The sequence below is a fragment of the Branchiostoma lanceolatum genome, chromosome 7 (assembly GCF_035083965.1).
Source record: "Branchiostoma lanceolatum isolate klBraLanc5 chromosome 7, klBraLanc5.hap2, whole genome shotgun sequence".
In the NCBI taxonomy this organism is placed as follows: domain Eukaryota; kingdom Metazoa; phylum Chordata; class Leptocardii; order Amphioxiformes; family Branchiostomatidae; genus Branchiostoma; species Branchiostoma lanceolatum.
Window position 1 is genome coordinate 15930344 of NC_089728.1, and position 15673 is coordinate 15946016.

The 15673-nt window shown below is 40.5% G+C and overlaps 2 protein-coding genes and 1 long non-coding RNA gene across 3 annotated transcripts; 1 reads left to right on the forward strand and 2 right to left on the reverse strand.

Moving 5' to 3' along the window:
* The first annotated feature begins 483 nt into the window (after window positions 1-483).
* LOC136437885 (uncharacterized) lies at window positions 484-2792 on the forward strand. The gene is made up of 2 exons (XR_010756340.1): window positions 484-2467; window positions 2527-2792. It is a non-coding gene; the product is annotated as an uncharacterized lncRNA (long non-coding RNA).
* Window positions 2793-3087: 295 nt separating this feature from the next.
* On the reverse strand, window positions 3088-7420 carry LOC136438398 (uncharacterized). Its single transcript, XM_066433169.1, has 4 exons — window positions 7225-7420; window positions 3773-4646; window positions 3344-3621; window positions 3088-3292 (listed from the first exon to the last, which is right to left on the reverse strand). Exons 2-4 carry the CDS (start codon window positions 4622-4624, stop codon window positions 3088-3090), a joined length of 1335 nt encoding a protein of 444 aa, XP_066289266.1. The 5' UTR covers window positions 4625-4646; window positions 7225-7420.
* Window positions 7421-8779: 1359 nt separating this feature from the next.
* On the reverse strand, window positions 8780-15541 carry LOC136437884 (transmembrane protein 170A-like). Its single transcript, XM_066432454.1, has 3 exons — window positions 15326-15541; window positions 13354-13524; window positions 8780-12073 (listed from the first exon to the last, which is right to left on the reverse strand). The coding sequence occupies exons 1-3, from the start codon at window positions 15405-15407 to the stop codon at window positions 11943-11945; spliced, it is 384 nt and encodes a 127-aa protein (XP_066288551.1). The 5' UTR covers window positions 15408-15541; the 3' UTR covers window positions 8780-11942.
* Between the last annotated feature and the right edge of the window lie 132 nt (window positions 15542-15673).

The following is a 15673-nucleotide window of genomic DNA, read 5'->3' on the forward strand; positions in this document are numbered from 1 at the left end:
ATGTTTTTTTGCAGGTGTGTAGATGTTATAGACACAGAGGTCAAGTTCAAAAATGATTCCCCTGGCATTTTCCGTTGGTACTGCAGCGGGCTTTGTGTGGATGTGTATTTGTATGTCGCCAGCATAACTCAAGAAGCTGTTGATGGATCTGGATGATATTTAGTGGATGGGTAGGGTTTACAGAAAGGAAGGTCAAGTTCGATAATGGGCCTTCTAGCGGGTACCTAAGATACTGCAGCAAAACTTCAAAATTTAGGGGCATATTTTCTGAAAGTGCTATGGTCATGATTTTTGTGTGGTAGATAGTTCATACCACAGAAAGTAAGTTCTGTAAATTTTGGCCCCCTAGCGGCTTGTTAAGTACTGCAGTAGGTGTTTTTGTTTTGACATTCGGACATGAATAACTTGGGAAGGGGAAGACAGATCGTCGTGATGTTTGGTATGTAGAGAGCTCAGATGGTGCTTTACATAATCATAATCAATGACTAATTATGCAAATCAGGAGCTAATTTGCATAATTAGTAAGGAACGTTTGTTAACCCACTGCATTTTATTATAGACATGGGACAGTGTCAGGTCATGTAAACAGATGGCCTTGCATAAACGTACATGTAGGTCAAATGAATAAACAGATGAGGCACCCACTATTCTCCAAGCAGAGGTGTGGGTCCAGCTGTTTTTTAACGTGTTCAGTTCAGGCATTTTTGTTCAACACGGTTGGCGACATAACTAAAAGGGGCCAATATCGAAAGCCTGACAAAAACACCTAAAAACATGTCAAAAACCAGCCAGACCCACCCACTCCTCTGCTTGGAGAGTACACTGCACCACTGCTAGGTCACATGTACTATGTCTTTTAAAATGTATATGATATGGAATAAAGATTTATTCTATTCATATATGTTCTATATTATAAGATTGTGTGTGTGTCTGCCTGAAGCTTAAAATTCGCTCAAAGGTGTGTCAAGACCTTTCCGGTATGGTGATCCGCACCATGGCCCTACCGGGAACATCAGAGTTGTTCATACCTGGGCTGCAAGTCGGTCTGTCGGGATCTAGCAACGTTAATAGCGAAATGTAATTTGCCTTCGGGGCACTCTGACTTTTTGATAAGACACAAAACACGTGGATGTCATGCTGTGTTAGTAAAGACGGCAAAAAGACGAGCTACAACTCTTTCTATGATAGATAGATCATTTTATTTGAATCCTTCAGTTCCGAACCAATCTTAAGTTTTACTATTTCTGGGTGACATTTTCTATTAACGCATTATTGTTTGCCATGTTGAATCTATTCTTGCTATTGTTTGGTTCTCAAATGACTTAGTCTTGGTTTTCTTTTCATATATTGTGTATTACATAAACCCATGTGCTTGCAATGGGAAGAAGTCAAATTGGCATCATATGGAAATTTAGGGTGGTGAAATCTAGCTAACATAATCCTTTCAAGATTAGCGTAATGTTACATATAAACTATCTATTACAGTTATATCAACATAAAAGAATATTGATCCAATAATGATGTAGATGTTACGGCGCAAACTTATAGTTTAATTAAGCTAATTCTTTTAAATCATTCAGAAATTCCAACTTTAAGTAAAGGGCACATATTGTGTATTGTTAAAGTGACTTTGTTCGTACGCCTGTATAGTACTAAGATGTGATTGTATATCGTCAAATCCTAACGTCACTTGCGACCTCCAACATAAAGCCTTAATTATGATGTTATTGACCCAACATTCTACATGGCAAAGCACCTTAAGCTTCTGCCCCTCCTCCAAGTTAATGAACCTGGGGCTTAATTTCTCATAAGAATGTAACATAATGGTACATTTAAGCTATTCGTTACAGTAATATCAACAAAAAAGAAATAGATATCATAGAGATTCCTTACATATTCATAAAGTTAACTGTTAACTTTTTGTAGTTGTTAACAAATGTGAAAATCTTTCAGAAACACTAGGCCTTAGATAATGGGCACATATTGTGTATTGTTAAAGTGACTTTGTTCATCCACCTGGATAAGATTTAATCATATATTGTCACATATGAACGTCACTTGCAAATTACAACATGTAACCTTAATCATGATGTTATTGACCCCACAATCTGGAGAGTCGGGTCCTCCTGTAAGTTGATGAATTTTGGCTTAACTTCTTAAAATCAAAATGTAGCATAACATAAGCCTTTTATTACAGTAATATCAGCAATTACAATATAGCTATTATGATGATACCTCATACTTTATAAACTTGATTTAATGCATTAAGTTGTTTATAAAATACAAATCAGTTATACTAGACCTTCACCAATGAGTACATTAATTTTCAATGCGACGTTGTTCATCCACCCTTATTAGCACTTGGAGACTGTAATGTATAACTTGATCGTCACTAATCTATTAAGGCTAGAGCATAGTGCTGTGTACCGGTACTGTGTACCGGTACTGTACCGTAAAAATGGATTAGGTACAGGTCCAAAATACCGGATCATGAAGTACCGGTACTGTACCGTAAAAATGGATTAGGTACAGGTCCAAAATACCGGATCATGAAGTACCGGTACTGTACCGAAATAGATTTACACAAAGTAGATATGCTTATTTTGTGACTGATCTCCTAACCTCATGGCCTCATGCACCACCAAACGTGACCAAAGTGACACAGCGTAATTAATATGCAACAGATCATTCAGGCAGAAAGGGAGTTTTGATAGCAAGGCCAATGGAGTTTGGCTGTAGGAAACCTAGTTATGTTCTTTGAATAAAGATACTGACAAGTTGAAAACATTTTATGTATGTTTCTGTCATCATTGAAGAAGTTAAAAAAAACACATTTAATTTTTCAAATTTTTTAGATACAGGTACAGGTCCTGCCGGACCTGTACATTAACCTCTGTACCTGATGTTACGTTTAGGTACGCAGCACTACTAGAGAGTGCCTTGTATATGTAAAGACAATTCAGTATGGCCACAGTCAACATATTTCCCAAAATGTATTTGTTTCTTTGATAAACAACACAAGCACTGACTGTTAGTAGATTACTCGTCGGATATACTGATCTTTGATACGTTCTGAAAAGTGAATCTTTAGATAACTCCCCACTCCTTGATCTCCTGCAACATCCGCACCAGATCTGGATCTGCTGCCAGGACCTGCAAACGGAGCAGACGGTTGATGACCCCGTACACACAGTCAGCTTTAAAGTCTGCCTTCAACTGTTCCAGTGTGTAGCTCTGTAGTCCCGGGAACTCTAGAAGAATGTGTCGTTTGTTAGAATGCAAGACTGAACGTCTGATATCATAACGATACTTCTTTTTCTTTTGGTCAGATGAATGGCATTACGTATTCATCAAAGAAAAAAAGAAGAAAACGTAGCATCCTATTTTAATGCGTTTATTGTACTGTGAAATTCTACACTGATAATGAGGTTTCTCACCGTTTGGACCCAAGGTCTCATGCAGTTTGTGGTGATAGTGGGCCAGGATGGCGTCCCTGTGGTTGTGGAGGACGTCCCAACCCGCGGCACTAAGAAACAGGAGCGTCAGGTCATAGGTTGGCGGCATGTACATGGGACTCTGCCAGTCCACCAGTCTGGCTTCTGTGGGCACGTCTCCAGCATACTATATTTAGGCCAAAGACGAGAGCTCTTATAAATCAACTTGTAAAACAAGTAAAGAACACAAACGAAGTGCAACAAGAAATCTTTATTGTGATCTCAGTAATGTTACATTTGAACAATATGTTACAAATGAAAAACATGACATGCCTAACCTTAAACATGATGTTATTGACACAACACTCCGCATGGCAAAGCGCCTTAAGCCTCTGGTCCTCCTCCAAGTTGAGGATGCGATTGGGATCTAATTTCTCCAGACGAGATACAAGGTCTGCCTGGTCAGGAAAGGCTGCGGCGAATCCTTTCACGGCGGCCTGATATTGGTAGGTTACTATATCCACCGCATCTGTAGAATCTAAGCGAGTCAGGATCCAGTCGTACTTCTCGGGGAGGGGAATGCCAGAACGGAGCTCAAGTCGGTGTGACAGGCCGTGGACCTGCGCCAGGGCACCGACTGCCAGCATCATCTCCTCGCGGCTCAGCGGCTGGAGGTTGGCTTTTATTGAGAACCCCTGAGATTTTAGATTCTCCATAACCCTGACGGACACCATGGAGCTTGGATCGGTGGCGGCGAAGTAGCACTTTGGGCTCAGGAACCAGGAATCAGCAGGAGGGTGGCTTTCGTCATTCCCTGCCTTTGATTCGCGCTCAGCGATAGGGGCTGCCACAGACATTAGCTCGGGAACGGCGCTGGTGTAAAACTTGACTTCAATCGTCTCGGCTTTGATCTGAATGTCCTTGGACCACTGTTTGAATAATGTCAAAGGCCGTTTGAAATCTGTCAGTTTAGCGACGAGACTGTAGCGCTGACTTGTTCCATTCCTGGTCCCCACGGCATCAAAAGCGATGATGTCGCTCATGAATCCCTCTCCTTCGCTGATGGATCCTTTGACATGGACGTCGGTGATGATGACGCCCGGGAGGTCCTTCTGCAGTACCTTCTGCACCCAGGAGGGGGCGATGTCTTCTGCAGACTGGGGAATGGCGATTTCAGCTTCTGTTGTCATCTTCAGTTGCTTTTATTTTCTGCTATCAGGAAAATGCAATATTTGGGAAATGCTTTGAATTCGTAGAATATGATATTTTCGACTACATTTCAATCCCTGATCTATAAGAAAGCAACACTCGCTGACGATTCCAAGTGTTTTAAGGAAATTCGTAGTAATGATGACTGTGCTATGCTACAAAACGACATCACATCACTGTACAACTGGAGTACCACATGGAGACTGTATTACAACCTCTCAAAGTGCAAAGTATTGTGACTTACACGGTCTAAGAGGCCAATCGTGTTCAGCTATAGCATGGACGGTACAAACTGTAAATAGCATGACTGATCTTGGGGCCCTATAAAAGTACTTACCTTAACTTCAATCTTAAAAACACTTCTCCACCAGGAAGTCACAGGGGTATACTTGATAAACATATGCAAAGAAAACAGAGGGTTGTACAGCTCAAACTCGCAGAAACGCCACCCGGAAGTAAACAGACCCTTTCTCTGACCTAGTTCTCGGCCATACCCATCCGCATGACCCAACAACTCACATATGTTCTTACGCCACCTAAACTGCTGAACTAAACAAATTTCAACTAAAATGGGAAAGCTAAGACCTACTAGTACCTGTTCCTTCCAACCAAAAAGGTCTCTAGATTGGGCAAAAAATTTCAAGGAAAAGAAAGGTTTCAAAGATTTTATGTAGGGACTACGTTCAAAGATTGCGCAACTCAACTTAGGGGTAAGCCCTTAACCTGAGAGCCTTGGGCCACAGTGTCTCTCATCCACAACACATGCTCGCCTTCCAACGGCAGCTGTTGAATCACTTGCATAACAGGTTTAGAGAGGTCTATGCTACTGACGCTCCGTGTACCTAGACATCATTTTGTAATTGTTCTGCTTGCATAGCCACAAGGCCTCGATAGACAATGCCCTGATTCTCTGTCATTATATTGTTTTGTTATCCTGTATATATGCTATGATTTACATGCTTATATTTTCACTGTAAATAGTACTGTTAAAAGTGGTAATATATATAGTTTTCTTATTTCTTATCTGTTGCTGTTTGTCTGTTAAGGTATTGTCTAAGGGTGGCTGAGGAATTTTGGGATGTTTTTGAAAAAACCCTTTCTTAAGCTTTATGAACCTTCCTCAATCTTAATTTCTTTTTCAGGTAGTACCTTATAGCAAGGTGATGATTTATGTAAATTAGTATGACGTCATGATTAGGTCATCAAGATGTATAAGGCCACGCCCCTTTTTTTAGAAAAAACGCTCTCATGGCTTATGATTCGATGTTCATCAATATAACTTTGCAGGAATGTACATGAAAGTAATACTTAAAGAATGACGCGTGCCTACGCGAATGTTTTGAAATATAGATTTTTGGCGAATCGTTTTTGTTTGATAACAAAAAAAAATTCGGGGAGTAGCGATTACGAATTACGCCACATTTTCGCCGCCGATTATACGTTAAATTCTCTGAGCTGATTACGAATTACGTTAAATCACGGGGCTTCCCAGCTGGCGTCAACGCTTAACACAAGATTCAACCAAGAAGGTTAAACCTCCTTGATTCAACCATCTAGTTATGCGTCAAAACTATTGATACTATGTTGAATACCTACGTTTGTAGACACCTTCTTGAGAGGGGCCTGTATTGGGGCGTCTCGAGAACGCTCGACGCTAAATTCCGGAGCTACATATGACGCTAAATTTATTCAGCCTCTCTACGCCCTACACTAAATTCTAAATTCTGAGTCAAAACTCACACACCTAGAGGCTGAACACTTGTGTCAAAGCTGATGACACAATATCATGGAGATGGCTTAAAAAGCATTCTGATTTAGATCTTTGCATTAAACGCATGAGTGATAATGAAGTCTAGACCAACGTGAGATCACACGTGAGGTCATGACACTTCTGTATCAAATGGAGTCTAACCGGTTTGTTTACTTATAATGAAAAGGCACTATTGAACTACGAACTTTCACATCTGACATAGGTGGCCACATTCGAGCAAGATAAATACCATTGCTTATGAATGAAGACCTTTGATGGTGGAAATGTCTATTTTTGTGTATTTAGAAATGATAATGTGACGTTATAGAGGGACCTGTGTTATCACACACGTTGAAGTTCTTCCGAATTCCAGCTCCGCTCTTGTAAAAGACACTAATTTTGTGCCTCCGCGGCAACGTTCATCCAAATTGAAATAACAAATGCACTGACAGTGACTGTCATTGATAATCTGGTCACGTCCATTACCTACCGAACCAATTACCCCACCCATTCCTATATATAATGCCATTGCCCCACCTGGACACGTATATGTATTTTTCCTATCGAATAAACAACTTTCGGAACAACTTTTTCGTAGCTTTTGAGCATAGCGTGTGGCAACTGAATACCCGAAGAAGTATTCAGTGCGAGAAAGCCTGTCAGAAAGCGTAGAAAACTGTTCGAATTCTGGTATTTTCAAAAAGAGTTAGCCATGGCAGAACATGCCTTCTAATATTGAAAAAGTGTAACTAAATCATATATATAACTTTCTACGTCGCAATGCAAACATTCCTCAGAGATCTAGAATTTGTACAGTAAAAGTATTCCCACCTGTGAGGCACAAATCAGACGACACTATTGGAGATATCTTAGTGATCAGCCTCGGTATTTTTGGATGAAATGAAGTCGAACCTGTCTGGTCGCTCTGTAGCTTATTGTGAGTCACCTCTGACATGGGAGTAGCAACGTATAAACATTGCAGGTTGGCCTTGAGTGAAGTAGACAGTGTAATATGATTTTCGGCGGTGCAACTGATTACCTTCGCCTAGAAGGTTATGCATAGGGTAGCGTTTGTGTGTGTGTTTGTTTGTGTGTTTGTAACAAACAGCATAACTCAAGAAGGCTTGGATGGATTGTCTTCATATTTGGTAGGTTGGTAGGTCTTGACGAGACATGGAAATGATTGGATTTTGGGTCACCTAGCGGCTAATTACGGAACTGCAGCGGAACTTCCTGTTTTTCTATCTCGTGTTCTGGACATGCTGTGGTCCTGATATTAGAGTGGTAGATAGCTCTTTGGACAGAGATTAAGTGGTATAGGTTTGGGCCCCCTAGCGGCTTTTTTGGAACTGCAGGAGCAGGTTTTGCTTCAGAATTTGAAAGTGAATAACTCAAGAAGGGCTTGATGGATGGTCATGATTTTTGGAAAGTAGATAGCTTGAGTGATGATGTACATGAGTAGATACTTATTATGCAAATCATTATCTAATTTGCATAATTGATGAGGAAAGTTAATGTAACCACCAAATTCCATGATAGGACTCTTTAACATGTGACATATGTAACTGAGGAAGAAAGAAATATTAATAGATATCAACTATGCATATGAGGACCTCATTTGCATAATTAATAAGGAAATACTATAACTCAAGATAGGCTTGATGGATGGTCATGATTTTTGGTATGTAGATAGCTTACATGATACTTTGTATGATGGGACGATAATTATGCAAATCAGATTCTAATTTGCATAATTAATGAGACAATTTCAAAAACCCACTGTGTTCCATGATATGACTATTCAAATATGTGACATTTGTAACTGAGGAAGAGAGGAATGTTGATAGATAGAAAATATGCAATTGTAGGCCTAATTTGCATAATTAATGAGAAACTACTAGAATTCCATACATGTAAATGATGGCAATTTCATACTTGTGGCATTTTGAAGTTATGTAAATGTGAACATCGTTGAATCAACTTATGCTAATAAGGACTTCATTTGCATAATTGATTACAAACGTTTGAATAACCTTTGTTAAGCTCATGTGGAAAACGATCAAGTGGTATGGTTTATAAGTGATGAGAAACACTCCCAATACGTCAGTCATAAAGGTTAAAATCATTTGGCGAAGGTATGAGGTCGTGGAACTCTAGGTCACTAATGAGAAAACAATGGAAAGTCAAAATGGTTATTTAGCCATGGTATAAACATTAAATGTATAAAATCATAAGTTAGGAGAAAACTTGAATTCAAACAACCAACAAAGCTATGTCAACAACGATATAGCCAATCCGCTATTAATTGGAGAAAGAAATATTCAAGGGAGCCTTCATAAAAAAATGCTACCAAAGTCAGTCACACTTATTGATGACAATAGATCACTTTGAAACTCAAAAAGCAGTTTTATTTTCCATCATGTCTTGGCTCTCTGAAAGCTCACAAGACTATTATTACATCTATGTACAAACAAACATACAGTGCAGAAAGTTTGAATTTTTTTCCACATAGTTTCTTACATATACATCATATAGTATACATTTTGAAGACTTTGTAAAAATATTTTCTCTGTTGAATCAGAACTGTACAATCTGTGGTGAGAATACTGCAATGTACATGTTCAAAATATATACACAAGTGTAGCAACTCACATTGTACTTACTTATTGTACCGCTTTTCTTTTTACAAATTTCATATCATATACACATTTGCCACTAGGTCAAGGCTTTATGTTGGCATATCTATGGTCATTGCAACATACGAAACTTGCATGTGTCATGTGTCGGTTTGTTTGCACTATGGCACAAGCTTGTAGCTAGCATGGTGTCAGGGCGTCTTTTGGATGCCATACACTAAGAAAATAAAGGGAACACCAAGAGGGCACTCAGTTTCCAAGGATATTACATACACACCCACACACACTGCCCTGTTTTTTTTTCCTCATACCAGATACTGGGAAAGCATGTAAATTGATTGACATGCAAAGCTACCAGGTAGCTGTCTATAAATCCTAGCTAAAAGCCTGATATGGCACATTGCACACTATAATGATATGGCAGTGCAGTTGATGACATACTTTGCATAATGTTCTTGGTGTTGTCATCCAATGATATACAGTCTACCTGCATGTACGTTATGACATACATATATGTAAGTTAGACATGTATTTGTTTTGGTGATGTTTCCTAAGACATGTTTGTACCTGTAAGCTTCAACTATGGAAATAAAGGTTTGGCAAACAATGTTGCTAATGTTGTATGTGACTCCAGGAAGAGTAGTGAGTACACTTGTGTACTCACTAATGGAGTCGTTTTACCAATAAACAATAAACAAACTGGAAGAAATTCATGTTAAGATCACATTTTTTAAGCTTAAGCATAGTACATGGCAACCAGGCTATTAGCTAACTGGGTGTCAGTGCGTCTTCTGGACGCCCTACACTAAAATAATCAAAGAAATTTGACACCCTCCTTTTGCAGGGGGCACCCAGAGGACACCCTGTTTCCCTGGTAATTATATACACATGTAGACTTGCCATACTCTCTCAAGTGGCTGTCAACACATGTGTTCCCAAAACACACACTGCCACTGTACTAGACACTAGAACAGCATGAAACTTGATTTACATGCAAAACTACTGGGTAATTGTTAATCCCATTGGGGAGCTCTGGTTCCAACTTTTGGATGCCCTGTCGATAAATCCTAGCTAAAAGTCTGATGGCAATGCAAAACAAAATCACAGTTGTGGGCTGGTACAAGGTAGTGCTGTTTAATCTCCAAGCAGATTCAGCGGTGGTAATGGCAGTATCCAAAGGGCAAAGGGAGTCCAATCGGCCACCGGTGGCCAATTAGACTCCTTTTGCCCTTTGGATACTCCTTTTGCCCTTTGGATACTCCTTTTGCCCTTTGGATACTGTCATTACCGCCAATGAATCTGCTTGGAGATCAGTGCTGTTATCATATGGTTAAAGAACTTTGAATAATCAAAATGTGTACTACTTACAAAAGTATGCGAAACAAACAATCTTTTGACTACTTTAATCAAAGCAGAACTGAGGTCAAACATAGAGTCTCCAGCAGATGGTGGTAGTTAGATTTGAGTGTCGAGAATAGGCTCAATACTTTCACATAGATTAAAGCAGGTATCTCACTAAGGCTGCGGCACGCTGACGACCTCGCTGTGGCCCAGCAATTTGACAGAAGTAGGAACAGGGTCAACATACCCATCTGTAACTTGCAATTTGCACGCTATTTGCAAGATTTGTACATAAAAATATTCTGAACGTGCAACTTTGCACGTTGAAAATACTGGTGTATCGTGTTTCCACTGTGGAAGTGTCGTGCTGAGTCCCAAGGATCGTAATGCGTCGCATTGGCCTGGACATTTTCCCCCACGTTCTTACAAACATCTGGTGCTCCATAGAGTCAATGTATATAGCCTCAGTCAGCGCCATCTTGTACTTAACCTTCTCCCTGCTGCCTAACTCTGTAACCAGTAGGGAATTGGGTGCCAAACGGCTACTTCGGTGTGCTGAAGGTTAAGTCACAGTCGTGCAGTGTACAGGCATGTAGTAACCTTGTACCAGCCTTTTCTGTAGTCCTTGTGTTGGTGTCATTCTCACCATCTCTCAACATTTTTGGCCATCGTTCCTCCTTGGGGGAACCACACACTGTGTACTGTGCTACTTTCCTAGCATCTTGCACAGCAACATGTTTTTTATTTTCTTGGATACAGGCTCTTAAATTGTACATGTAAACACTCAGTGCTATTTTCCACAAAGTCCAACAGAATCTTGCTATAGTATAGAATCATGATACAGTTTACACTTAATCTGACAGGTGGCGCTGTTCCATGTGAGTTTACTTCAACATCACCCTCAATGGTGTGTTTCTGTATCTGAATCCTTTTTTTCGTAAGCTGGCCCACACAACAGAGAGTGACTTCCACAAAGTCCAACAGAATCTTGCTGTAGAGAATCCTGATGCAGTTCACACTTAATCTAATAGGTGGTGCTATTCCACAGGAATCTACTTCGGTGTCACCCTCAATGGTGAAGTTCTGTCTTCGAATCCTTTTTTTCGTAAGCTGCCCAACATGACAGAGAGTGACTTCCACAAAGTCCAACAGAATCTTGCCATAGAATCCTGACGCAGTTCACACTTAATCTGACAGGTGGTGCTGTTTCATGTGAATTTGCATCTGTGTCACCCTCAATGGTGTGTTTGTCTCTGAATCCATTTTGTATTGTCCCACATGATAGAGATTCACTGCGTCCTTTGCAGGCTGACTCGCTCCCTGCTCCCAAAGAGAAGCTGCGCTCCTTCCACGTGCGTGGGTGATCTGTGCCGTGATCTATACCGTGATCCAGTGATTCACAACTGTGAACATTACTCCTTCCTTTGACACATTTCAACTGTGATCTGAATCCCCAGACATTCACACACCTGCCACACGAACATGGCATGGCATGATCTGGATTCCCCACTGGACTGAGATCCAGCGGGATCCACTTTCCTTGATCAAATTGGCCTCATCCTAAGACCCTGATCATAGCGTGGCGAGTATTCTGGAGAACGATATGACCATGACGAAGACGGTCTGTCCGACGCCCCACACGAGGGCGTACATGGGGGCCATGGTGAAGCCTGCCGCCCTGTACACACCTGCGATGGCTGCACCTACAGAATGAACAGTGGAGCCAGTTTAAAAACAAAATCAAACCAAACAACAAATCTAGTACTGTAAATGCAGAAATGTTCGCGGTGGTTTTATGCTCGCTGTTTTCGCGGCGACCGTTTCACCGTGAACTTAAAACCACCACAAACATTTTAGTCCAATACTCTAGCAGTATGTGACTATAGTGCTGCCGATAAATCAAAACCACAGCGAACACTCCATTTTCCCCTTGGCGCGAAATAAAAACCATGCAAACTTAAATGCATTTACCATAACAGCTAAACCTCATACTGCTAAATTGTCGGAGTTAGAAGGGCTTCTTATTCAGTGGAAATGTTTCCCCCATTCCCTCTCGTTCAACCAATTCCTTCCTTAGTCCTGTCAGTAGTAATTTCATGCAGGAAAAGTCAGCTTTGTTCCATAGTGAAGTTGAATTCATCATGTATCATTTCCTATTACCCTAAGAATTATGGACAACGTTGACGTACTCGAATGCCCACAAACTCTGGTGAAGCCCGCGCTGCACGAATCTCAGTCTTTTTGCTTGGAACATTCCAATTCCAATATGGCGGACTCTGGTCATGTGACTGGTCCGAGGCTGTGGATTCCCCGCACAACTATTTTGAAAAAAAAGGCGCTTTACAGACGTGTACAGTACGGAAATTGAGTACACATTCAGGGGACATGTTCAGCATGTTTATGGTGTTAGATTTAGCGCCCGTGTCACGGTGGCCGATATTTTGGCTGATATATTGGGCATTCGCTAAAAAGCCATTTTTGGAGGCCATTTGCTAAAAAGCCAGGTAAGAGTCTTCAAGTTTGCTTTATTTAACTTCGGATCGATGGATTGGCTTGAAACTCAGTATTAATAAATCACAACCTGAACACATTCCAAGCAAAAAACCTGAGATTCGTGCAGCGCAGACTTCGCCAGAGTGGGCGTTTGTGGGCATTCACTACTAGTAAAAAGCCGGTCCCCAACGTTGATAGTTTGTTAGTAAGAACAGAAAGGGGACGTACGTCATCAACATAGTAACAGTGTTTGACTTTGAGCTACAAAACTATCATCAATTATATAAGGTTTCCTGTACTACACTACATCTATGTACACAAAACAGATCTACAGTGGATGCCACTCAAAGACAGAAGACGCGGCACCTATTGGTTCTCTAACCAACGCTCTAACCGTTGCGACACACCAACGCCACTCAATGATTGAATAACACCTATAATATAGCAATTATATTCTTTTCTTGCCCTTTGCCTTGTTCCGCACACTTACTTGTGATGACTCCCCCTGACAGCGGTGACAGCAGGCCCATGATGACGATACCTAGCGGTACCCAGCGCCCCTGCTTGTGGAGGCGCAGGGCCGCGAAGGCAATGAACGCCGCGATGAGGTGGACGAACATGGAGGAGAACAGGGCCCACAGGAACACCTGGTACCACATCTCTGCAGGGGGAGGGGGGCAGGGAGATATATGATTCACACACAGATCAACTGTTTATTTATATAATTATCATTGCACTTCAGGGTTCTCGCCAGGGCATTTGAGCGTAGAGGGCCCCTACGTTGTGATTTGGATCCCCTATGCTGTGATTTTGGCCCCTACGCTGTGTTTCAACCAGCGTGAGGGGGGTTTCTATTGTTTTGATTCAAAAGTAAAAAACTTTGGCTTTATTTCACAAACTTTAGCCCTCAAAATGCAGGAAATAGTGTCTTTGAGAGTTTAAAAGTTCAAAATTTTGAGGGGGATGATGCCCCGGACCCCCCCTAAAATATTCCTGCCTCATCCTCACACCTGTAGGGCTTGCCAGGTGGCTTTGCCGCACAAAGATGGTGAGAACACTGAACTTTGAGTTTGAATAGATAAATCTGACTGTCCATCACAAATGGCGGTCTGATCAATGAGAGAGTAGCTGCATGTCCGTCAAATATTTGCATTTTCATGTTCTTATTTTGTATTCCTACTGTCAGTACTAATACAATTTGGCAGAGGTGGGCTGGGCTACGGAATCAGTCTATTTGGGGGAAAAAAGGGAAACTGGAGGAAGGGCAAAGATAGAAGTTTCACGCATAAATCATCTCTTCATAAATGTTCTTTTAATTTAACACTGGCAGGACTCTATATACTATATAGTAGCTAAATGCCTTTATTTATCACGGAACATTGTATTATATTGAGGACATTTAAATTGTTTTCCATTTTCATCACTACATAATAACAGCCTCATTACTCAGATGGATACCTACTGGCTGGAATAATACAACCTGGTGAATATAGAATCTACCCAATGTAATCTTTTCACAGAAGCAGCTTGCTTGATGGGTGCCGCCTGTCATCCATTAAAGCAAGCTGATCTGAGAAAAGATTATGCTTGTCACACATTACTGATATTCCTCTCAGTCTGAATAGTCATCATAAGTACAGTCAGTAGATATCTGAGTAATGAGGCTGCTGTAATGCATTTTAACGAGCTCAACTGTGAGGCTGTTAGCCATTGAGCTACACAGACGAATGGAAATTCAATTAGTGCAGAAGGTTAATCAAAGATTACCTGACTGTGCTACTCTTGATTCTACGCAAGCAAATCAAATTACACCGTGTAATGAATGATGACCATGTTTGGACACCTCGACAAGCAGTGATGACTCACTAATAACATGACCTTCCTATACGAATATATATCAATGTCTTCTATCTGTGTAATATGGTTATACTAGTAATATCTTTCATATTTAAATAAGGAAAATCAGTACTGCAAATTCATTTATTTTCGCAGAGAATTAATTATGCAGTAGGAGGCTAGGGAAAAGGGATGCTTTCACAGAATTCACAGGATTGAAACAATTCTAATGTATGATTATTGTATTGTAATGAATTGGAAATGTACATTTGCAATGACATAATTTCGCGATTGAGAGGTCAACGCGAAAACTGACAATAGAAAATAAAACCTCTCAAACTTTTTCAATAATCTTAAAAATGTTAAGAATCAAATTTGCTTTTTCATACTCCTTTGTGTTGAAAAAAATGATAAACCCCAAAACAATCCCCAAATAAGGGGGGGAGGGCTTACTAGTAGGAGAGACTTGCCTCTAGCCAGTGTCTTCTTCTTCTACCTACAATAGAACTTATGCAGAGATGTGCATACAGTTGCCGTAAATAGTTAAAATTGCACCTCGGCTTATTAAACCATAACCTCCTTGATTAAACCTTTAAGAACATTATGTGACAAAATTATTTCCTTACCTGCAAACGCCCATAGCGGTTTGCTGGACAGTCCGATGACGTTGACGATAGATTCTAGATTGGTGAAGTCTTGGGAGCTCATCTCTGTCCTCTACAACTCGTAATCTCCGCCGAAAACTGGAGTTTTACAGCAAAAACGGCTTCTTTTCATATTTTCAGCCATTTTCAGGACATTTTTCCTTACTTTCAATCAGGAAGGCCCCTTTCCCATTATGCCTTTCGGTTCAGGTGTCGTACATAAACTCTTTAGCGCCTGTACAAAGTGCGCGTTTGTATAGCTAATAATTAATAACAAAAGTTATGCTAGTAGCTAGATTTAATATAACAATATAATATATACAAAAATTA

What these genes read in the sequence shown, in the direction of transcription:
- LOC136438398 (XM_066433169.1), bottom strand. Translation starts at nt 4,624, where the DNA reads ATGACAACAGAAGCTGAAATCGCCATTCCCCAGTCTGCAGAAGACATC. An exon ending in TCAATAACATCATGTTTAAG is followed by an intron (nt 3,622 to 3,772) that starts GTTAGGCATGTC and finishes GCCTAAATATAG; the next exon opens with TATGCTGGAGACGTGCCCAC. An exon ending in TTTTTTTCTTTGATGAATAC is followed by an intron (nt 3,293 to 3,343) that starts GTAATGCCATTC and finishes TTATGATATCAG; the next exon opens with ACGTTCAGTCTTGCATTCTA.
- LOC136437884 (XM_066432454.1), bottom strand. Translation starts at nt 15,407, where the DNA reads ATGAGCTCCCAAGACTTCACCAATCTAGAATCTATCGTCAACGTCATC. An exon ending in ACCGCTATGGGCGTTTGCAG is followed by an intron (nt 13,525 to 15,325) that starts GTAAGGAAATAA and finishes CTCCCCCTGCAG; the next exon opens with AGATGTGGTACCAGGTGTTC. An exon ending in GTCAGGGGGAGTCATCACAA is followed by an intron (nt 12,074 to 13,353) that starts GTAAGTGTGCGG and finishes TTCATTCTGTAG; the next exon opens with GTGCAGCCATCGCAGGTGTG.